The sequence below is a fragment of the Cupressus sempervirens genome, chromosome 10 (assembly GCF_028749045.1).
Source record: "Cupressus sempervirens isolate cs-2001-9-10 chromosome 10, ASM2874904v1, whole genome shotgun sequence".
Taxonomy (NCBI): domain Eukaryota; kingdom Viridiplantae; phylum Streptophyta; class Pinopsida; order Cupressales; family Cupressaceae; genus Cupressus; species Cupressus sempervirens.
The window spans coordinates 48,639,251-48,663,758 of record NC_143127.1 but is presented as its reverse complement, the minus strand read 5'-3'; the positions used below and the strand labels follow the sequence as shown (position 1 = coordinate 48,663,758).

Sequence of the window (24,508 nt, the reverse complement as noted above, 5' to 3'; positions counted from 1 at the left end):
TTTATCAAACTATTCCTACGAAACATTTTTGCATCATAAGATAATATAATAGAAGAGACCTTTAATCCTCTCTATTTTATACTCAGTATCTTAACAAAAGTATACTTATATTTCATTTTAAACTTTGAAGTCATCTGATTGATATATATATATATGAACATCTTGGGATAGCTATCTAGTCTAATTATTAAAAAAATGGAGGCTGACTACATGTACCCACCCCCCTTGAAAGTCCTCCAGACGAGACGCCGGCCGAAAGAGATAAAAATAGGCCGATTTCTCTGTATGATGAGAGTAAAGAAAACATTTACGCCATTGCGTGAGAGGCGTGCCGAGTCAACAACTCAACACGGGAGTTGGTATGGCTGTCCCAATATTTTTTAACTCCGAAAATCCTTTTTCAATCCGGCCGGCATTCTCTTTATAAACAACTCCTCATTTCATTCTCAATACACCAAATTCATCCTTGTTCAATAGCCACAAATTCATCAACCACATCAAAATTATAGTACAAGTAGTTCCCGGTAGAAGAAAAAAGAAGGAAATTTAATTTAGAATTTTGCAGGTAGAGATGAGTATGAGTGGAATTAATTTGCAGGTTACAGTAGTGCTATTGTTGGCAGTTGCTCTGCGCTTGGCTAGTGCGGCAACATACAACGTAGGCGACGGCAGTGGGTGGGAAAACAACGTAAACTATACCAGCTGGGTCTCCAATAAAACATTCCTCGTGGGTGACCAATTGAGTACGTTATAAATACATTTCTAATCATTTCTTTTCATCAATTTCCAATTCTGTTTTCGTTCATTGACATGGGTTGTGGTGAATATGCAGTATTCACATATTCATCCCAACATAGTGTTTTAGAGGTGACGAGTGGGCAATATAGTTCCTGCAGTACGTCGAGCCCAATCGGGACAAATACAGTGAGCCCAACGAGATTAACGTTGAACAGCACGGGTGGAAAGTATTTCATCTGTGGGACGCCCAATCATTGCTCTCAGGGTATGAAATTGGCGCTCACTGTTTCTGCCGCAAACACCACCGCGCCGCCGCCGCCGCCAGGTGCCGCCAATTCCTCGCCGCCGCCGCCGTCTTCCAACGCCGCTGGAGATCTGCACGTGTTGAGGATCGATGTGGTGATGGCTTTTGCATATTGTCTTGTGGGTGTTTTGCTGTGGCAGGGATAAATTGTCAGGGAAGTGGAAGTGCATGCTGAGTTATTGGCTATTTACGGTGTTGTTTACATCTGTATTTTCTCTTATTTAGTGCTTGATTAAGGTTTTAGTGTCATGTGCTTTGTTTACTGGACCATTTTGTTGGAAATTACTTGTTATTATTTATATAAGTAAAGTTTAGTTCTATCTAAAATTCAGAATGTGTACTGTGACGAGAGCCACCATACCAGTTTTTCTGTGGTTTTTAATTAATGATTAATAATTAATAATCACTTTTTGCAGAGCTTTATAATTCAAATACGGGCCTCCCTTTCCCACAAGCTTTTTGTCCTCACGCCCATTAAACTTCTCCAATACTTTTTCCATTGAATTTTAATTTAGAACTATATTGATTGGAGTTTCATTTAGAATTTATGTCATTGGAAATAACGTATGATGTTTAGTTTTATCAGTTGGATTTGGCATAAATAGAGCGCATCAAAGTAAAATAGGAGGTTCCTCCTCCTCCTCCTTTTCTTCTTCCCTCTTCTTCTTGATTTTGCATGTCTTTTTTTCTTTTATTTCCATCTATGTTTACTCTCAGTGTTGAATATAGTTTATGTCTGTCTTTATAATTTTAGATTTATTTTTATTACAGTATTATTAATATTATAATAAGTTTATAATTGGTATATTCATATGTAAAATTTAATTTTATATTTAATTTATTTATTTTTCAATAAAATTTATAATCATTAAATTGTTTCTATTGATATTTTTCTAATCATCTTGAATCAAATTTACAAGTGTGGACTTGGAATAGCTTATTTTTACAAGGAGATTTGAGATAAAATCTTTTAAAATTTAATGCACTAATTGAAACTTTGCTAACATTTTTTAAATTATCCATAACAAGTTGACATAGTGCATGGTGTATGTTAATATATCTGTTAAGTTATATCAATATATGACAATAATTGATGATGGAAAAGTATCATCACAGGGCATTCTAATACGTCTATAATCGTATTATCAAAACATGCATGGACTTAGACATCCTACAAATTATTTATTATCTGTGAGATATAATTAATTTGGTTAAGTTTGGTAGCACATTAGAGTATAAGAAATATTGTCAGAGATAGCTGTTGGTATTTTGGCTATATCTTATTAGCAAGATGGAATGAAGGTTAGTGAGCTTAAATCATTGTTGAAGACATGTTTGTGATGTTGTGTTTGTGTTAGCATGTCTTTGAAATCATTCTAGAAAGGTCGCAAATGCTAAATGTGTGATATGTTTCATAGGTAGATTATTTTGTTAGTGTAGTGTGTTGATCCTTATTAGCTAAAGTGTTAATTGTATTGTAACATGTGGAAACATTATTTTAATATTTGCAATGATGCTTTTGATGGCATGTGTTCCTTGATGAGGTCCTATGTAATTATTGTATATTGGGAAATCTTTAATAGGCTGACAAATAATTAGTTGTTAGGACAATGTATACAGGAAAAAATGCTTTCCTTAGGTGTAAGTGTGACATTGTGTGTAATGTATGTCTGTCGAGGATGCCAATTTGATAAGAGAAGAGTAGAGCATAGAGTTGATGTTGGCTTTAGACATCAAAGGAACCATACAGGCAATTAAGATGTAGTATTGGTTAGTTCAACTTTTGGATATATTGTCCTGAAGATCTACTCTTAGTTGTTGACTGAAGTAATTTGGATGGTGAGTTCAGTTGTCTTCCTATCATTCTTTAATAGGGTTGGAACCTTCTGGCAAGCGTTTAAAGTATCCTAACAAGGACTAATGCAGTGGTTGCATTATTATTGGATCCTTACAGGGTCACATTTTTCACATGGAACTTATATATCAGTACATCATTTTGTGAGTGTCATCCCCACTAAGGTATTCCCTTTGATCAAGGGTTTCCCTAGTTAACATATCATTGTGTCACTATGTTTATGGTTTGTCTATTTTTTTTGTTCATTACTTTGTTTATTAAAGTTGGATTTAATAAGTTTAATTTTGTCATAAATGATTCCATTTGTGCGGATGGACTTTACTTTCTAACAATTGGTATCGGAGCATCGAGTCCTTGATCGAGAAGCTTAGATGCTTAAGGAGATCCATGACATTTAGGAAGGAAAGCCCAAAGTTTGATGGAGACAAAGTAATGATAGTTGGAAAGATAAGATGACAACTCACTTGACCTGCATGGGAATTGATTGCTAGCTAATTACAAAGAATGTTGGAAACCACGTGAGTATTCAACATTCTCCCATACTCTATTAAGATACCTACTATAATACAAGATGACCATCATCTTAAGAAGGAACTCATGTGAATGTCCTCCAATTGCAATGCAATGATAAAGAGAAGCAAGATAATGTGAAGACACACCTATCCAGAGAACACAAACTTCAAATCCAAGTGAAAAAAGGACCTCCAAGTTGTTGATAAAGAAAAAGGAAACCAAGCAATAAGAATTAGCATCTGCAAAACATGTTAATGCATCCAACCATTCATGCCTTCTAGGTATCAATAACATCTATAAATTGATGCCAAAATCCACTCTTCTATATTGGAGTTCATTAGGTAACTTCAATATCCCTTACACTCAAACATGTCTAGGGATAAATGTATAATCAATTGATAAATGAAAATTTACTTTTTAACATTCTTACTTGAAATATATAGTGGCTACTTGTCAATATGAGGTTGCCATATATGATACACTTCTAACCATCAAGGAAAAGAATGTAGAGCCATCCTAGAATTCTTGCACGTGGTAATAAGATAGGCATACACTCTACCTTGTCATATGGAATCACCTTCTAACAACTGTCTGCGAATCACCTTCTAAGTATAATTTTTCGATCTGCAACTACTTCACCATCAATATTGCATTGCTCACTACCAAACATTTGACCTCATTTGACCCCTTTGGTAACTGCTTAACCCTAATAGTAAGGATATTCCCCAACTCATCTCTGGCCACAAAACTTTCCCTAGAGAAACTTTTGGTTACCTTTCAAAGCCCCATCAAAATTAAGTTTGACCCACCCTTGGTTCTAGAGAACTCCAACCCACAACAAACCCATGACCATCCTAAGACCTAACCCTCACCTACCATTTACAAACCATATTATATTTATTATTTTATGAATATAACTTTTTTAAAATAAAAAATAGATGGTTTTTATTTTCTTTTGATAGGTAATCGGTTGAAGCCTAGATTATTTATTATTGTTTAGATTAATTATTATTATATGTTAACATTGAGTAGAAAGAAAGATAAAAATTACTCATCATACTATACTTCTCATAATTTTTCAAAACTAATCTAAGGATAAAAAGTTGGAAAATATTTTAATTATATATATATTTTTAAATAATTCTTATTTTATATTTTATTTGTATATAGAATACTAATTTTAACTTTGATAAAGAACATTATACATATTATTTTGGAACATTAATTTTTTTAATAATTATTTAATATTTTCTATTTTAAGTAATCAAATAATATATCATGATTTTTAATAGATATAATTAAAAGAAATTTTATTTTATTTTTTATCAGTAAATGGTTGAAGCCTTATATACTATATTAATAAAGATAAGATTACAAATCTCTCCATTCAAACAAACACTGGTAGGAAAGAACGAAGAAGAAAACCTCCAGTCTTGCCCTTAGTCATTTACAAAGTACATAAATAAAAGGGGCATTCCCCAGTTTTAGAGTTTGATCATCATGTTACAACCTTTCTATGCTAAATTACTGATTTATATATGCTTCAATAACTAATTCTCTAATACAATTATATTTTGGAAGAGCATTCTTCCTTTTCATCTTTTGTGGAATTGTTTTTTTAAAAATCCACCAGTATATTTGATCAAGGTCATGATCATCCTCTTAAATGTTAATTACACTTTATGCTCTATTGATGACATATTTCTTACTAATTTTGTACAACCACAAACCACTCAACACTTGTTTTTTACATGTTAGTACTTTATGTCAATAAATAATCTATTTTTTATTTAAAAACTTTGAAATCTAGATCTAATGCAGGACTACTTTTAAACTTGATGTTTAAGAGCCAAGCCCATATTAAGTTAATTTAAGATTTCATTACTTAAAGGCTGATATTTATAAACTAAGCTCTGACCTATCTTCTACATTTTATCAAACCAAAGGGTCTAATTGACTTGAATTAATTATTTTATCCTTATATTAGTTCTATACTTCTTACTAAATTATATTATATGATCTTAGATATTATTCCTCACCACTTATAATCTAAAGACCTTCTATTGAGTTCAAGAAGAAAGCATACTTAAATTTCCACTTTAAAATTAATGACTAAATGTTTGCGTCTACTTATTAATTTTTAAAGATTATATTATGATTCGTTATCATTATACTTTCAAGTTATTGACTATTTTGATCTCAATCTTTTTTCTCCCACTCTATTTACCTATTGATTGCTTACCTATTTACATGCAAGGTTGATCGTAGGGGGGAATGTAATTTCCTCCAAAAAAAATGTTGGTCGTCAATGAAGATCCTCCCCTCGAAATAGACATTTTAGATGCATTGAGAATCTCCCAATGAAGGATTAAAACACAATCATCGATGTAGATGAGCTTTATTTCTAGTGGATGGCTGAGATGTCATGAGGAGACTACTCCCAATGAAGGAAGTGGTAGCCCGAAAGGTGGGGACCCCCATCACATGGCACAATGTTGGGTCTCAGAGCCTCGCAAAAGCATTGTAGAGTGAGGAAATGTCGAAAAGGCAACACATTGCAACATGATGCAAATCTAGGCTTTAGAGCATTGAAGAAATAATGTAGCATGAGGGGGCACTAGGATGGAGATGCATGGTAGCATCTCGTACAATTCTAAGTTGTGGAGTCTTGTAGAGACACTAGAGTATGAAGAAACACTGGAATGGCAACACGTGGCAGTATCTTGCATGATGTAGATGAGCTTTATTTCTAGTGAATGGCTAAGATGTCACAAGGAGACTCCTCCCAAAAAAGGAAGACTCTTGTGGAGACACTAGTGTATGAAGAAATGTCAAAATGGAAATGCATGGCGGCATCTCGTGCAATTAGGAAGATGGGAAAATAGCTCACAAAAACATAAGAGTCGTTGATCCCCACAGTATGAGTCAACCCAACCAAGAACAAACCAAGTAAGCTGATCATCATAGTATGAGTCTACTGTTGACTATTGTTTAACATTTTAAATATAATTAAAAGCTTGATTTAGGAAAATGTCAAAGATGATTATCTGAAGCTTGAGTAATGAAGTCCTCTCCTTCTACCCCTTTGTTTGCTAGAAGATCTACTTCTATGTTTCCTTCTGAATAAATGTGTTGTATTCTAGTTTCTTCAAATTTATCAATGATGCTAAGAACATTCTCTAGCTTTGAGTTCATAATCCAATTAGGAGTTTTTTTCTATTTCTTAGAGCATTTAGAATAATTTGTGAATCCCTTTTTATGATTAATCTCCTTATTCCAAATTGAAGGCTCAACTTAAATCCTTCTTGTAAAGCTTCTAGTTCTGCCATATTATTTGTTGCAATTCCTAATGGTTTTCTCTCTTAATGATCCAATTTCTAGAATCAAAATGTATAATACATCATATGTTTTCCATACTCAGGTTACCTCTAGATGCCCCATGAAAGTTTAAGTTCATCCACCCAAATGGTGGTGGTTCCCATCTACATACTTCTCTCACTTTCTGATTTTTCTTATGATAAACTAATGGGCAATTGATAAGGTTGTCCCAATTCTTTTTCATTAAGGCATCCCATTCATAAAAGATTCCTTCTTCTTTTGATGAAAACAGGAATTTTTTTATTATTATTAATAAAATTATAATGTTATTAATAAAAGATAATCTATTATATTTAAAATGTTATCATATCATAATTTAGTTACATCATATATTAATATTAGGATTGAACATAACCTATGTTTATCATATAAATAATTTCAATTTTTATAATATATATTATTAATAGGATTGGACATAATCTATCATGTTTGAAAATTTGTCTTATTTTGTTGATATAATCTAATATAATTTAAACACATATGAAATTATAAAATTTAATTATTTATTATATAGAACTGTCTACTATATAATTTCTATAATTAATTTCTCAATAATTTCATAATAAAATATTAAGTGTATGTAATATTTGTAGATCATTTAGTTATAAAAGTAATTATAAAATTATATTCAATAAAATCAAATGATAGATTATGTTCAATTCTAAATTAATAACATTCTTAAAATTAAACACAAAATTCTAAAATGAAGTGGAAAATAACATGGATACGTCTTTAAGGGCCTGTTTGTTTGTGAGAATTGAATTGGAATAGGAATATGCAAATAATCAGCATTGGGAATTGGAATTCGTATTCTCATTTCGAGTAAAATGAAAATTTGATATATTCCACCTAAATAGGTTGGCAATTCCAATTCCCATTTCTATTTTTTGTATTTCATAAAGTTTTTAGATGGGATACTAGGAAATAAGTCAATAATACAGCAAGAGTTTCAAACAAAGAACTCATGTATTCCGAGATCTTTAAAAGTTCTACTGCATCAGTCAACAATAGAATTGATTTGGACATGGTGAAGCAAAATGTCACACCATAGGACTAGATCCAATAACTTGTGGAGGAGTGTTTGCCTGATTGTTTCAGCGGGTCTATCAATGTTTTAGTTGAGGTGCATTTTTGGCTCTATGTTGTTTGAGATTTCCAAAGTGCATTTTTTTAAGGAGGATTGTGCTTTGTTTTACTAAAATAAATTTGGCAAAGTTTTACCTATAGTTTTAAATTAAGATTCTACTTCTTTATGAATTCGGCCCAAAAAGTTTTATATAAATTTGGTAAAATAAATTTAAAATTAAGATGAACTTTACTTAGAGATTTAATTGACTATTATTGATTCAACAAAAGCTAGTGGAGGATTTTGCTCTGATTATTAGAATAAATTTGGTGTTAATATGACAAGGGGTTCAATAACAATTTTTTTTTTAAATTTCAATTGTTAAAAAAATTATCAATTAAAAAAATAAAAATAAAAGATTAATAAATTAATTTAAAAATTATAAATTTAATCTTATTCTAAATTGAGTTTTGTACAACTAAACACATCCAAAACATATTCTAATCAAATTTCAGTGAATCAAACAGATTTAGAATAACAAATCTGGAATATCAAATCTAAAATAACAAATTCGGAAAAGAAAATTCCAGCAACCTGTTTGGCTACTAGAATAAGAATTGAAAATTAGAATTCAAATTTTGAATTTATTTTTCTAGATTTGTTATACTAAATCTGTTTGGTTCCACAAAACTAATTATATATTTTTTATTCACAATTGCATTTGGCCTCACCCAAATTTGCATAGAAGCACATCGAGTTGGACAGTGCGTCCAAATCAGTGAACACTATTGGAGTACGCCCGCAAGATCGAGCATTCACTGCAATCTACTCCATTACTAAGCTTGGAAAACTCAACAGCCCAACCGTTGATGGGCACTTTTCCAACTCGACCCAAAAATATTATAGCAAGCGATAAGACTTTGTCAGTATTTCATTGAATTATAGGGTATTAATTTCACTATGCCTCACCAATTAATTCTTGATAACCATTGCCTGTGAAGTTGCAGGTTTTGGTCTAGCCTGAAGCCCTTTATGTAGATTTCATGCACGAATCATCAGAGTCATCGATGATAGAACCACCACTTCATCTTTGAGATCTGTAGAAACTACAACTATCATTCCCAAAATATAATTAGAGTATCAATTTTAACAAACAACTAATAAACAATCGACCAGGAATGAGGTCGATATGATGAGAAACTCACTTAGAAACAAAGTACTTTGTTTTCCCCTCCAACTCAACCAACAATCAGTGATCGGGTCATGAACAAAGCTTTGCCTTCTTAGTACCTCCCACCATGAACAAAGAATTCAGAAAACTTGCGAGCTTACTTCCAAGCCCAAGATTGGTTGCTTTGGGTGTTAGTTTTGTTAGCTTTGGACAGCTGTTTGTCCATTTGCTATTATTTAGCAAGTAATTGTTTTGCTAACTAATTGGTTAGATTAGAAACAAATATTTGTTAATTAATTGACCACTTTTGGAAACAACTAGAAATCGACTTGGTTAGGGTTAAGTTGTTTTAATTTCAACCATCGATTGTAAATCAATCTCAGCCATTGGTTTACCAACAAGAGTAGTATAAAAAGAGGTCAGGGGGGCATTTGGAGAACATGAAGTTTGGAGAAACGTTTGCAGTGTTAGCAACCAGTCTTGCAGTTTTAGCAAGGGCGCAGTGTTAGTGTGGGAATAGTAGTGGAGAATATCAGCGGGATAAATTAGGAGGTTTTCGGAGTTTTGCCAGTAAGAGGCAAGGATTTTTGTATCTCTTGATTTGCTAAAGTTTAATATAATTTTTCATCTGTAGAACTAGTTTTTCCTTAGGGGTTTTTCTACGGATAATTTGTTCGAAAATATTGTTGTAACGCCCCGCCAAGGGATCCAAAAGAATTAACCTAAAGTTTCACTAAGTTTGCTAAACATTTTTTTTTTTTTAAAGTAAGAAAGTATAACATACACATCAAACACATAGTAGTGGAAGCAATAACATGTAATCATCGACAAACATACATTGCAAGTTACATTTCTTAAAGATCCCAAGACGTTGAGTCACGTTTAAATTTAATTAATTCTAAGTCTAACAATTACCACATACACATGAAAAAATAATCAGAAAGTCTCATGTCCATAATATACATTTGATCTGAATGCCTCTTGGCAAATTAATTCGGAATGCTCAATCATCCACTGTACAAGTCACAGGGTATGAAAGGCTTAAAAGAATATACATACGTAAAAATAGAAATGCATCAACCTCCACGAATACATGATACAAAGTACAGTAAAAATATATGAAACTATTCACTATACATGATACATCCATACATCCACAATGATAAAACATCTATCATAAAATCTAACTATCCATCATAATAATCCAAGAACATAGTGAAGGTAAATGCCAATCACGAACACTCCAGCTACGGTGACCACGGAACGGATCTCAATGGTAAGAGTAAAAAGCACTACCACCCGACCACGTGGAACCTAAATGGTCCACTCCCACTGCGCTGAGGAGATAGTCTCAAGTCCCAAATAGGATAACAAAACCTATAATCATAAATACTCTCTAAGTCCAGGAAATCCTATAAGTATGCTAACTCAAAAGTTCCTAAAAAGATCGACATCTAAAACCCAGAGGTACCACAAGACATGTAGGAAACCTAATATGCAAGCGGGAAAGTGTCATCGCAAAAGTCACGTAGAAGTTACCCGAGCAATCCCTTAGGAATCTCAGGTCCCTAGAAATCAGATTTACAAACCCTAGACACGAAGAAGACAGGAAAGGATAATTGCGTAATAAATCGATAATCAATAACACAAGACCCTACCTGATCCTGATGCTATTATGCAATCTCCAGGAACTGTAAAAGAATTTGTTCCTCTCAATAACCTTCCTCTGAAAAACTTTCTTGGTATCAGCCTTCTGAAATTCGCTTCCAAAATTTGTCTCCGAAAAATTCCCATCCAAATTCGTGTCCCAACTCGTGTCCCCCAGAATGAACCCCCCCAAAGTTGTGATAAGCAATTTTCTCCTCAAATCTTGGCACTAATTGTGCGTTCACCTGAGAAGACTCTTTCCACAACTGAGTTAACTCCAAATTAACCTTTCTTATCTTTTCTTTTAATTTGCATTCATCTTTTATGCACATTAAGTTGATTTATTAAATAACTTTATTTAATATTCCACTTGACTTCTATTTTAAATTAATTTATTACTTTAATCTCATGTGCACTTTATGAAATTAAAATAACGTTATTAATTTCTATTATTTAATCTTTTAATTTATTTCTCATATTTAAACTCATGCTTAGATCATGCGATCTAGAATTCTTAATAATTTTAAATATTACCTTAGATTGTTTTAGGACTTTGACTTAAAATCAATTAAGGGTAATTAGGTGTTTCATTTGGAGATAGGAACGGGATAATTTGTAAAGGTGAACTATGGATTCTATCTATTTAAAACATACGTTCAACTGGTAATGGAAACCTCATATTAACTCAATAGTATAATATCAATCAAATTGAACTATAAAACTTTTTACTTGAATATAAACAACATAAACCTTACCTTAACTCAATAATATACTTTCAAATCCAATCTCTGAGACTTTGATGTTTTCTTTGTGCTTTGAATGTTATGGGGTTGGTTTAGCGTTGACCAATTTAGGTTGTTACCAGAGGCTCGGGGTTGTGAATGTGATGTCATGATGATTTGGTCTCGATCTTTCTTAACCCGACCATGGTAATGTGATGAAGTGTTCTATGACATGATTGTATTTACTATTTTTTATTGCTTTCCAGTTTCCTTGTGTGAAGCTGAGATGTATGTATTTAAGATACCTAACTTAACCATTTTCGAGTCTCGTTCAATTATATTTGATAACCATTTTTGAGTCTCGATCAGTTATACTTGGATTTCTTTTCGGTCGCTTTAGAGGACTGAATTGGTGGTTATGTTCTTGATGATGTCATGTTTTGACTTGACCATTTTGGAGTCTTCGATCAGTATTGTAATTTACTATTGGGATACTTTCTAGTTGCTCATTGGAGAACCATTGGATTTTGTGATTTATCATTGATGCCTTCAGTTGCTGATAGAGAACTGTCGTGGTCATATGATTATTATTTGGTGCTTATATGTTGCTCATGAAGAACTGATGTAGTTTTGTGGCTTATCTTTTATGATGTCTTTTCAGTTGCTTGTATAGGACTAAGGTGGTTTTATTATGATTCTTTGATTTATGATTTCATGAGCCTAGGGTAGGTTATCTATGTGTAGAGTCGGGAAGTGGCTTGCAATGGGGATCGGGGCCCTAAGAGGCTGCCTGGAGTAACCCATTGTAAGTTGTTTTAATAAGTGAAAACATTTACACTAAATGAGGGAAAATGAACCTAATAAGATAATTGTATGTTCTCTCCCATGCCTTGAGTGCTAGTACAGACTAGGATGGGGTAGAGAGAACGCTTGGTTACGACCTTGCATTCCATAGTATGCCTCGTCAATACGAGAGGATACTAGTGGCCGCAGGGATCAGTAGGGACCCGAGATTCCTAAGGGATTGCTCGGGTAACTTCTACGTGACTTTTGCGATGACACTTTCCAGCTTGCATATTAGGTTTCCTATGTGTCTTGTGGTACCCCTGGGTTTTAGATGTCGATCTTTTTAGGAACCCTTGAGTTAGCATACTTATAGGATTTCCTGGACTTAGAGAGTATTTATGATTATAATTTTTGTTATCCTATTTGGGACTTGAGACTATCTCCTCAGCGCGGTGGGAGTGGACCATTTAGGTTCCACGCGGTCGGGTGGTAGTGCTTTTTACTCTTACCATTGAGATCCGTTTCGTGGTCACTGTGGTTGGAGTGTTCGTGATTGGCATTTACCTTCACTATGTTCTTGGATTATTATGATGGATAGTTAGATTTTATGATAGATGTTTTATCATTATGGATGTATGGATGTATCATGTATAGTGAATAGTTTCATATATTTTTACTGTACTTTGTATCATGGATTCGTGGAGGTTGATGCATTTCTATTTTTACGTATGTATATTCTTTTAAGCCTTTCATACCCTGTGACTTGTACAGTGGATGATTGAGCACTCCGAATTAATTTGCCAAGAGGCATTCGGATCAAATGTATATTATGGACATGGGACTTTTTGATTATTCTTTCATATGTATGTGGTAATTGTTAGACTTAGAATTAATTAAATTTAAATGTGACTCAACGTCTTGGGATCTTTAAGAAATGTAACTTGCAATGTATGTTTGTCAATGATTACATGTTATTGCTTCCACTACTATGTGTTTGATGTGTATGTTATACTTTCTTACTTTTTTTTAAAAAAAAATGTTTAACAAACTTAGTGAAACTTTAGGTTAATTCTTTTGGATCCCTTGGCGGGGCGTTACAATTGTGTTCATTGTGTTGTTCATTTCTTTCCATATTTTATAAGTGAAGTTGCAGTTGTGTTATTTTTTTATATTAGATGAGAATTTATTTTCAGCAGTTTAATAATCGTTTATGATAGGAGATTAATAATCAGTGATTGCAATAGTTAAATTTTTCACATGGTATCAGAGCGTTGTTAAGGGTAGAAGAGTTTTGCCCTAGGAAAGAAATTTTGATCTCTTTAGATTTATTATTGCTTTAAACCCTTTAGATGGCTTCAGCTGGTTTGAGAGATTATGATAGATTGGATGGTGCCTCAAATTTTAGTGTCTGGAAGGCTAGAATTTCTTTAGTGTTGGAAGAGAATGGTATCAAGGATTATGCTACTAGTGTTGTACCTGTACCAATGGATGCAACCCAGCTTGCAACATATAGAAAGGAAAATGCCAAAGTGAGGAGGATTATCTTTGATGGTGTCAAGGATCATATTGTTCCACATATCACAGAGCTAGATACAACGAAGAAGATGTGGGACACCATTCTGAATCTATACCAGAATGCTACCACCAATAGGAAGTTGATTCTCAAAGAGAAGCTAAAGAATACCCAAATGAATTAGGGAGAAGACGTCACAAGTTACCTCACTAGGCTCAAACTTGTCAAGGATGAGTTAGCAGCTATTGGAGATAGCCCTAGTGATGATGAGCTAGTGAGAATAGCCCTAAATGGGTTTACTAAACAATGGAGTGTCTTTGTTCAAGTTGTCAATGGACGAGATACTTTACCAAGTTGGGATTGACTATAGACTAATTTCACTCAAGAGGAGTTTAGACTATGTCTTGTCAATGGGGCCAACAAGAGTAAGAAAAATGAGGTGGAATAAGAAAACGTTGCCCTAGCAGGTAAAGGGAAAGAAAAGAAGGGATCTAGCAAAGGATCAAATTCACAAAGTGAGAAGAAGAAGAAGGACCTTTCTAAGGTCAAGTGTTTTGGATGTCATGAGTTTGGCCACTATGTCATTGATTGCCCAGAGAGAAAAAAGGGTAAGAAGCAGGTAGCAGCTTCAGCTAGTGCGAAAGAACTCTCTAGTAGAATGGAAGATGAGTTTGCACTCATAGCTTGTATGGTTAGCTCAACCTCACAGTGTGTTTGGTATATAGATAGTGGGGCATCATTTTATATGACAGGAGTTAGAGAGTACTTCTCCAGTTACAAGGAGGAGGACACCAACATCCAGATTTCTATGGGAAACTTGTCCAAAATCAACCCTGTTGGGAAAAGGACTGTTCAATTTCAGAGGGAGAATGCAAAGATAATCTCACTTCATGATGTGTTATATGTGCCAAGGTTAGGTATGAATTTAATTTCTATATCTGTTCTTCAGGATAGGGGGTATAATGTACTCTTTAGAGGGACAAATGTGTTGATTAAGCACAAGGATTGGAAATCACCCATAACTATTGGAGTTAGGAGTGGTCGCCTTTATAGATTTCAGTTTGATACTCCTAAGGCACTTATGAGAAATAGTAATCCTAGAAATCTTGGAGAGCTATGGCATAGGAGGATGGGCCATATTCATCATGGAGCACTTAGATTGCTTCGTGGGACGGTGACAGGTGTTCCAGAGGTGAGCACAGAGCATGATGATGTATGTAAGGGATGTGTGTTGGAGAAGTTTGTGAAAGCATCTTTTCCAAGGAGTGACACCAGATCTAAGGGTGTTCTTGATCTAGTACATTTAGATGTTTGTGGACCGATGTTGGCGAAATCTCTCAGAGGATATGAGTACTATGTTACTTTTATTGATGATTTCTCTAGAAAGACTTGGATATACTTCTTGAAGACTAAGGATGAGGTTTTCAGTCGATTCCAAGAGTTTAAGGCTCTTGTGGAGAACTCGACAGGAAAGAAGATAAAGGTTCTTCAGTCAGACAATGGAGGCGAGTACAAAGGAAATGTCTTCCAGGAGTTCTGCACCAGAGAAGGAATCAAGAGGGAATGGATTGTTCCTTACAATCCATAATAGAATGGAGTTTTTGAGAGGAAGAACCATTCTATATCGAAGGCAACAAGAGCTATGCTACATGACCAGGACATGCTCCGTTACTTATGGGCAGAGGCGTGTAATACAACAGTCTACATTCATAATAGAGTTCCACACAAGGTGCTAGGGAAGATGACACCAGAGGAGGCTTTCACAGGGAAGAAGCCAGATGTTAGTCACTTTAGGATATTAGAGAGTTTGGCATATTGCCATATTCCTGGAGATACACGTACAAAGTTAGATCGGACTGCAGAGAGGGGGTACTTTGTTGGGTACACTGAAACCTCAAAGGCATACAGGATTTTCATTCTAGGGACTAAGAGAATTATTGTCAGACAGGATGTCAAGTTCATGGAGGACAAGGCATTTAGGAGATCCAGAGATTTGCCAATAGATGATCAGAGTGAGCAACCAACAGAAGCTCCAAGACCAAGTCAAGGGTAGCAAAGCTCAAGTACGGTTACCAGTACGAGTGTAGACTTAGTTAGTGAAGATTCACAAAGTATGGAGCAACAGGTGCAACAGGAAATGCATCTAGAAGACTTAGAGGTTGACATTTCATCCTCTACAGTTGGCAAGGGGAACCATGTGGTTCCAAATACACAAAGGGATACTCAGGAGTTTGTGGGAGCTCCTAGGAAGGGTACTAGATAGCGAAGACAACCAGCCAAGTTCAATGACTATGTGGCATTAGTTAGTTAGTTGGTAGATAGTGAGCCTTTTAGCTATCAAGAAGCTGCAGAACATCAGGTATGGCAAGATGCTATGGTTGAGGAATATTCTTCAATAATGCAGAATGATGTGTGGGAGGTAGTACCTAGACCAACAGATAGGGCTGTAGTTGGATCACACTGGATCTATAAGATAAAGCATGGTGCAGATGGTAGCATTGAGAAATACAAGGCGAGGTTCGTGGCAAAGGGGTTCTCTCAGAAGGAGGGAATAGACTATGAGGAGACATTTGCTCTAATTGCTAAGTATACTTCTATACGAGCTATAATCTCACTTGCAGCACAGATGGGATGGAAAATCCATCAAATGGATGTCAAGACAAAATTCCTTAATGGTGAGTTGAAGGAGGAGGTATACATAGAACAAGCAAAAGGCTTTGTAGCACACAGCAAAGAGACCCATGTATGCAGATTGAAGAAAGCATTGTACGGACTCAAGCAGGCTCCTAGAGCATGGTATGAGCGCATTGATGCATACTTGCAGAAAATGGGCTTTGTGAAGAGTGAAGCAGATGCTAACCTCTACTACTTGATGGTTGGGGGTGAGATTCTCATTCTTGTTTTTTATGTGGACGACCTATTTCTTACAAGTTCGCTAGGGCTCATAGTGGATTGCAAGAGGAACCTTGCAGAAGAGTTTGAGATGAAGGATTTAGGACTTATGCACTACTTTCTAGGCATGGAAGTGTGACAAACAGATGGAGAGATTTTTCTTGGTCAAGGGAAATATTGCATTGAAATCTTGAAGAAATTTGGGATGGAGGATTGCAAAGCCATGTCTACACCCATGATCATGAATTGGAGGAAGGTAGATACAACTAAGGAGAAAGATGTAGATCCCACTTTATATAGACAATTGATTGGTTTGCTTATGTATTTGGTCAACACTAGACCAGATATAGCATTTGCAGTAAACTCTCTTAGTCAGTTCATGGTTGAACCAAAGAGAATGCATTGGATAGAGACTAAGCATGTGTTACGTTACTTGTGTGGTATAGTCGAGTATGGGATCAGATATGTATGAGGTGAAGGTATCAGTTTGATAGGCTATACTGATGTAGATTGGGCAGGCAGTACAATGGACAAAAGGAGCACTTCAAGGTGTTGTTTCAGTTTGGGGTCAGGAGTTGTATCTTGGTTCAACAGGAAGCAAAAGTCTGTGGCTCTAAGTTCAACAGAAGCAGAATACATAGCAGCTAGCATGGCGACATGTGAAGCTATATGGCTTCAGAAGTTTTTAGTAGCCTTGTTTGGTCAGAAGGTGAAGATTATTGTGATACATTGTGACAATTAGAGTTGCATCAAGTTGTCTAAGAATCCAGTGTTTCATGATAGGTCTAAACATATAGATATCAGATATCACTTCATTAGAGATTGTGTACAAAGGGGAGTTGTTTAGCTACAGTACATACCTATAGAGGAGCAGGTAGTAGACATTCTGACTAAGGCATTGGGGAAGGCAAAATTTATCTTCTTCAAAGATAAGTTAGGTGTCTTGCATAACAACTTCCTCGCTAAGAGAGAGTGTTAGTTTTGTTAGCGTTGGACAGCTGTTTGTCCATTTGCTATTATTTAGCAAGTAATTGTTTTGCTAACTAATTGGTTAGATTAGAAACAAATATTTGTTAATTAATTGACCACTTTTAGAAACAACTAGAAACAGACTTGGTTAGGGTTGTTAAGTTGTTTTAATCTCAACCGTCGATTGTAAATCAATCTTAGCCATTGGTTTACCAACAGGAGTAGTATAAAAGGAGGTCAGGGGGGCATTTGGAGAACATGAAGTTTGGAGAAATGTTTGCAGTGTTAGCAAATAGTTTTGCAATGTTAGCAAGGGCATAGTGTTAGCATGGGAATAGCAGTGGGGAATATCAGCGGGATAAATTAGGAGGTTGTTGGAGTTCTGCCAGTAAGAGGCAAGGAATTTTGTATCTCTTGATTTGCTAAAGTTTAATATAATTTCTCATCTGTAGAATTGGTTTTTCCTTAGGGGTTTTTCCAGGGACAATTTGTCTGAAAATATTGTGTTCATTGTGTTGTTCATTTCTTTCCATATTTTATAAGTGAAGTTGCAGTTCTGTTATTTTTTGATATTAGTTGGGAATTTATTTTCAGCAGTTTAATAATCGTTTATGATAGGAGATTAACAATAGTTAAATTTTTCACATTGGGTGCTTGGAATCCTTGTGATACTTGGATTAATGAATGGAAAATGGGTAAATGAAATTCAACGTTCTTTTCCATGCTCTCTAATAAGTTTATATCTTTGTCACTTCTCTGCATGAAATTCTTACTTTTCTTTGTCATGAATTGCTATAAAAATTTTGGCTTTTCTGCTATAAGGAGATACTTTTGTGGCTGCGAGAGATTATGGGTAACTTTAGCTTTATATTTTTTGAATTTACTAGAATTCTTTTGAGTTTTTGAAACAACGGAAGCAAATTCTGTTGTTCTATGGGTTTCATCATGGAATTGGAGAATTTTGTCTCATTTTAGGCTATGATTTGGTCTTAGAAGGTTGTAGATGGGGTGGGGAGATTTATCTATTGGTTTGTACAGAGAATCTGCATCTGAGGATGAATATGACTAGTTTGAAATATTGTCACTCGTCTTCAAAGAACATGATGCCACAGAAGAAATGGACTAAAAAACTAGCTGAAATGCTTGATGTTTGTTGTCACTACTAAATATTGCAAATAAAATTGTGCCAATATTGAGCCCCAAATTCTATTCATGGATCTAAAAATAATATTAATTTTGAAAGAGTAAAATTTGAACAGGAATTGCCAATTTCAATAACATCCATTTAGGTGGAATAGGAAATGCTCATTTTGGGGCTAAAATGGGAATACGAATTCCTATTCCCAATGCTGATTTGGCACATCCGAACTGAGGATTTGGAATTTTGAGAATTTTTTTATGTTTATTCAAGTTTAATTCCCATGGCCAAACGGGCCCGAAGGGTCCATTTGGTTCCTGGAATTAGACTAGAATTGACATTTGTGTATATTGGATTTGCCAAATTCTACGTTTGTGTTCTAAATGACAAAATAAAATTGGAATACTAGGATTCTATTTTTACCTCAAATCTAGAATACTAGTCTTCCATCTAAATACATGGAACTAAACAATGAATTCCAATTCTAGTTTTTTGAGGGTTGGAAAAAAAATATGTTCAATTGATTTTTCAAGTCTGCCAGTGACTACATTCCATTGTTTGTCTCATTTTTACTAAATATATCCACCCGCATAGAGCTTAGACCAGATCTCTCAAGTCTCCGTTGTTGAGTAAGGCAACTCATTGGGGATCTTTTGACTCGTCTGCAGATACCAGAATGTAGAGGTGTATAACAGTGCAGGGGCACACAATTGCATAATCCCCACCAAAACTAGTGATATTGCTGCGTAATTTTCCCTTGTGCCCACCTTTTTCCTATTTTTTTTCATGCCCTTTGATTGGAAATAATGATTCTCTTCTTTTTGGGACTTACATTCAAGTTTCTTCAAGTCGCATTTACGGCGATCGGGATTGAGATTGTGATTATCTAACCTGCTCGAGATTTGAACTCAGGACTTGTAGATTTGTTGTCAGGATCTAGGGATGAAGAATTTGTACAAGCATTTGTGTTCTGATAGTGGGAGATATAATCTTTGCCCCACATTGCTTTGTATTGTGAATTTTCCACCATTGAATAGGTCCAAAGTTCGATTCTCTTTTGTGCCTTCTCTTTCTTTAATGTGAAAAACTGTAAAATATAGTTTTTGGAAAGATCAAATTGGGCATATTCCAATTCCAATTTCAAGATCCAACTGCAGAAATGTGTCTTCGAAACTCATCTTCAAGGTGAACCAAACATTGCAATCATATTCCAAAAACTGTGTTCCAAATTTCCAATATTCCGATATTATAGAATTCTAGCATTGTACAATTTGAGCAACTAAAAAAATTTGACCCATATCATAAATTCTCAACTAATTCAACCTACTACCGACCAGTCACTTGCGTTGAAGAGAGCTAACTGTGCAAATAATCCACTCAAAATAATTTACCCTATCCTTTTCAATATAATAAGATAAATAACTACAAATAATCAAACGTGACTTGTTCTCCCCAATTTTTAAGGTACGATCACCATCCACTTACATGCCTAATGTCAATATTTTTATACAAATATGTCACTGAAAAATATAAACTGAACCAAAATAAAAACAGAGTCAAAAGTCAGAGCCTGATATGCCTGACTCGGATTAAGCCTAATCCAAAAGACGACGACTTTTATCCAATTCACAACGCGTGGCATTCCAACTTACTGGGAGTGTATCCCCACCGTTCTCTGCTATGAAAATAGAACCCCAAATACACCCGGGACAACTTGGATGTTTTAGTTTTACTAGGAACCTTCCATCCTAACTACTCAAATGTTATTTTCCTCTTCGATTTGTTTATTACGACTGACACTTCTCTGTGATGACACTAGAAAACGATTGAATAAGGCTTACTAAATTTAGTTACATTATGGAAAGATGAATTTTGACGTTAGGAAATCCATTACATCATTCAAGACGCTATTGATTAATCCGTCCAAAAGAAACTCTCCTAGGAACTAATCACGAGACAGCTGGGAGAATTACTACTAGCTTTCCAATTCCTCAAAACATGGCCTCCAAATATGATGATTTACCTAAGGTGATTCATTCGTAATAATTTCTCTGTTTACGAAAAGACAATCTTAAAAGGATAAAATTCAATAAATATGGAAAGAAGTCTTTGAGCTTCTTGATTCGCTGAACATCTCTCATTGTTGTCAAGAGAGAATTGAGCTTAGTGGACTATTTATCAAGAGATGGAATCAACGAAATTCATAATTTCAAGTGATAGATTAAAATTGTAAGAGATGTAATGTCTGTCAACTCAAGAGAGCAAGACAACCTTCACTTTGCACTAAACATTCTATGTGGGTGACATTACATTCCAACATATTATGTCATTAACATCATTTTGATTATCTCCTTATCAATTCTATTATAGATATATCTTATTTTCTTTGTCATATAATACACCATTATTATTTGTGGCTTTTTTGTTATAGAGATGATTCGTATCAAACAATTTCTATTATTTCTACATAACTCTACAAATTAATACATGTTTTTTGCTTTGTTATGTGACATTCTATTATTATTTGAGTCTTTTTTTTTCATGGAGATGATAAGTATTTGGGTTCAATGTTATTGATAAATGACATCCTCCTACAATAAATAGTTGACATCATAGTACAGACCCTTCTTTTAGTTTTCCTCACTTTTAAAAGTGTAATGTAGCAACATGAGTGTATTAATACATTCAAAAGTACTCTTTATAAATGTATTTTTATTTGTTTTTTTGTATGAATAAGATATTAGTCTAAAATGCTTAAAGTTAGGAATCTATAAATAATAGTTAGAAACAACAACTACATGTTATTCAACATCATCTATTTTATTATTTATTGAACTATTCCTAAAAAATACTTTTGTATCATAATATAATAGAAAAAATCTTTAATCCTCTCTATTTTAATCCTCTCTATTTTATGTACTCAGTATCTTAACAAAAAAAAATACTATATTTCATTTTAAACTTCAAAGTCATCTGATATATATATATATATATATATATATATATCTTGGGGTAACTATCTAACTATTAAAAAAACGAGGCTGACTACATGTACCCACTCCCTTCGAAAGTCCTCCAGAAGAGACACCGTCCGCAAGAGATAAAAATAGGCTGATTTCTCTGTATGATGAGAGTAAAGAAAACTTTTACGCCATAGCGTGAGAGGCGTGCCGAGTCAACAACTCAACACAGGAGTTGGTATGGCGGTCCCAATATTATTTTTTAACTCCGAAAATCCTTTTTCAATCCGGCCGGCATTCTCTTTATAACCAACTCCTCATTTCATTCTCAATACACCAAATTCATCCTTGTTCAATAGCCACAAATTCATCAACCACATCAAAATTATAGTACAAGTAGTTCCCGGTAGAAGAAAAAAGAAGGAAATTTAATTTAGAATTTTGCAGGTAGAGATGAGTATGAGTGGAATTAATTTGCAGGTTACAGTAGTGCTATTGTTGGCAGTTGCTCTGCGCTTGGCTAGTGCGGCAACATACAACGTAGGCGACGGCAGTGGGTGGGAAAACAACGTAAACTATACCAGCTGGGTCTCCAATAAAACATTCCTCGTGGGTGACCAATTGAGTACGTTATAAATACATTTCTAATCATTTCTTTTCATCAATTTCCAATTCTGTTTTCGTTCATTGACATGGGTTGTGGTGAATATGCAGTATTCACATATTCATCCCAACATAGTGTTTTAGAGGTGACGAGTGGGCAATATAGTTCCTGCAGTACGTCGAGCCCAATCGGGACAAATACAGTGAGCCCAACGAGATTAACGTTGAACAGCACGGGTGGAAAGTATTTCATCTGTGGGACGCCCAATCATTGCTCTCAGGGTATGAAATTGGCGCTCACTGTTTCTGCCGCAAACACCACCGCGCCGCCGCCGCCGCCAGGTGCCGCCAATTCCTCGCCGCCGCCGCCCGGTTCCACCACTTCCTCTGCGCCGCCACCTGGTTCCACCAATTCTTCTCCTCCGCCGCCGCCGTCTTCCAAGGCCGCTGGAGATCTGCACGTGGCGAGGATCGATGTGGTGATGGCTTTTGCATTTTGTCTTGTGGGTGTTTTGCTGCGGCAGGGATAAATTGTCAGGGAAGTGGCAGTGCATCTTGAGTTATTGGCTATTTGCATTGTTGTTTACATCTGTATTTTCACACTTATTTTAGTGCTTGATTAAGGTTTTAGTCTCATGTGCCTTATTTAGGGTACCATTTTGTTCGATATTACGTGTTATTATTATTTTTATTTATATAAATAAAGTTTATTTGTATTGAAAAATCAGAATGTGTAATGTGACGAGAGCCACCATACCAGTTTTTCTATGGTTTTTAATTAATAATTAATAATTTAAAATCAGTTTTTTCTATTGAATTTTAATTTAGTCAATAGGCTATTTGTGGGAACTTAAATTAAATTTTTAACAAAAAATTTGCAAGAGTTTGGTCGGAAAATTGAAAATCCTCACCGTTAATTATTTACTACTAGTTTTTATCTCCCTCTACTTTTAACTCTTGTTTTGACATTTATTAGTTGTTATCTCCACTTTTAACTATTGATTTTCTTTTTCTATTTGTTACTTGTGATCTCCACATTAGTTCATGTTGTGATCTATTCATTTAAATTTTGATTTTTAAAATTGATTTAGATTTTACTTTTTTAATTATTTAATTTTTTTTATTAGTTTTATTTTTTTTTTAAATATTATTTTTTAGTTTCTATAATTTATTTAGTCAATAGAATATTTGTTAGACTTTTTTTTTTAATTTCTCTTATTAATTTTTCATATTTGATAAATTTAATTTAAATAAATAATATTTATTAATCTATTTAAAAGATTTTAGTAAATATTATATTATTTAAATTAAAAATTATTAATAATCTAATTTATTCACATAATATTATATTTTAAATATTCACTTTTAACTATTGTTTTTCTTTTTTCATTTATTTAAAAAATAATTACTTGTGATCTCCATTATGTTGTGATTTTTATTTATTAAACTTTTGATTTTTTAAATTGAAATAAGTTTTAGTTTTTAAATTACTTTAAATTATTTTTTTATATTTGTTTCATTTTTTCTTTAAGTATTGTTTTTTCAGTTTCTATAATTTATTTAGTCAATAGAATATTTGTTAAAGATGTCACTATTTTTTATAATATTTTTTTGTATTTCTCTTATTAATTTTTCGTAATAAATTTTTTGATGCATTTTATTTTTAAATAATTTTTTTTTTCATATTTGATAAATTAAATTAAATTGTAAAATCTTGAAATTATTGAACAAGTTTCTTAAGCAATATTCAAATTTCTTAAATATTTTAAATTTTATATCTATGTTTTAATCTTCAACTTTTTTATTTTTGTATTTTCATTTTTAAAAAACTTATATTTACATTATTTAATACTCATTCTACATTTTTCTCCTAAATCTCATCTCCTATCAGTGCACTCGTTGCATGTACAAAAGCATGCGACTACTAGTTTAGAACTATATTTATTGGAGTTTCATTTAGAATTTACGTCATTGAAAATAACGTATGAGGTTTAGTTTTATTAGTTGGATTTGGCATAAATAGAATGCATCAAAGAAAAATACAAGGTTCCTCCTCCTCCTCCTCTTCTTCTTGATTTTGCATGTCTTTTTTTCTTTTATTTCTGTCTATGTTTACTCTCAATGTTGAATATAGTTTGTCTATCTTTTGAATTTTAGATTTATTTTTATTACAATATTTTTTAATATTATAATAATTTTATAATTGGTATATTTTTATGTAAAATTTAATTTAATTTTTTATTTTTTTAAAAA

At 33.8% G+C, this 24,508-nt stretch overlaps 1 protein-coding gene across 1 annotated transcript; it reads left to right on the top strand.

The window, feature by feature from the left end:
- The first annotated feature begins 469 nt into the window (after positions 1-469).
- Positions 470-22,979, top strand: LOC149532502 (uncharacterized). The gene is made up of 5 exons (XM_089805724.1): positions 470-743; positions 833-1,178; positions 21,764-21,850; positions 22,084-22,277; positions 22,367-22,979. Exons 1-5 carry the CDS (start codon positions 572-574, stop codon positions 22,783-22,785), a joined length of 1,218 nt encoding a protein of 405 aa, XP_089661850.1. The 5' UTR covers positions 470-571; the 3' UTR covers positions 22,786-22,979.
- Positions 22,980-24,508: the final 1,529 nt, after the last annotated feature.

Bases quoted from the DNA above. Each gene is read 5' to 3' on its own strand.
- LOC149532502 (XM_089805724.1), top strand. From the start codon at position 572: ATGAGTATGAGTGGAATTAATTTGCAGGTTACAGTAGTGCTATTGTTG. The intron at 744-832 runs GTACGTTATAAA...GTGAATATGCAG, and splicing joins CCTCGTGGGTGACCAATTGA to TATTCACATATTCATCCCAA. The intron at 1,179-21,763 runs GCAGGGATAAAT...TCCCTTCGAAAG, and splicing joins CTTGTGGGTGTTTTGCTGTG to TCCTCCAGAAGAGACACCGT.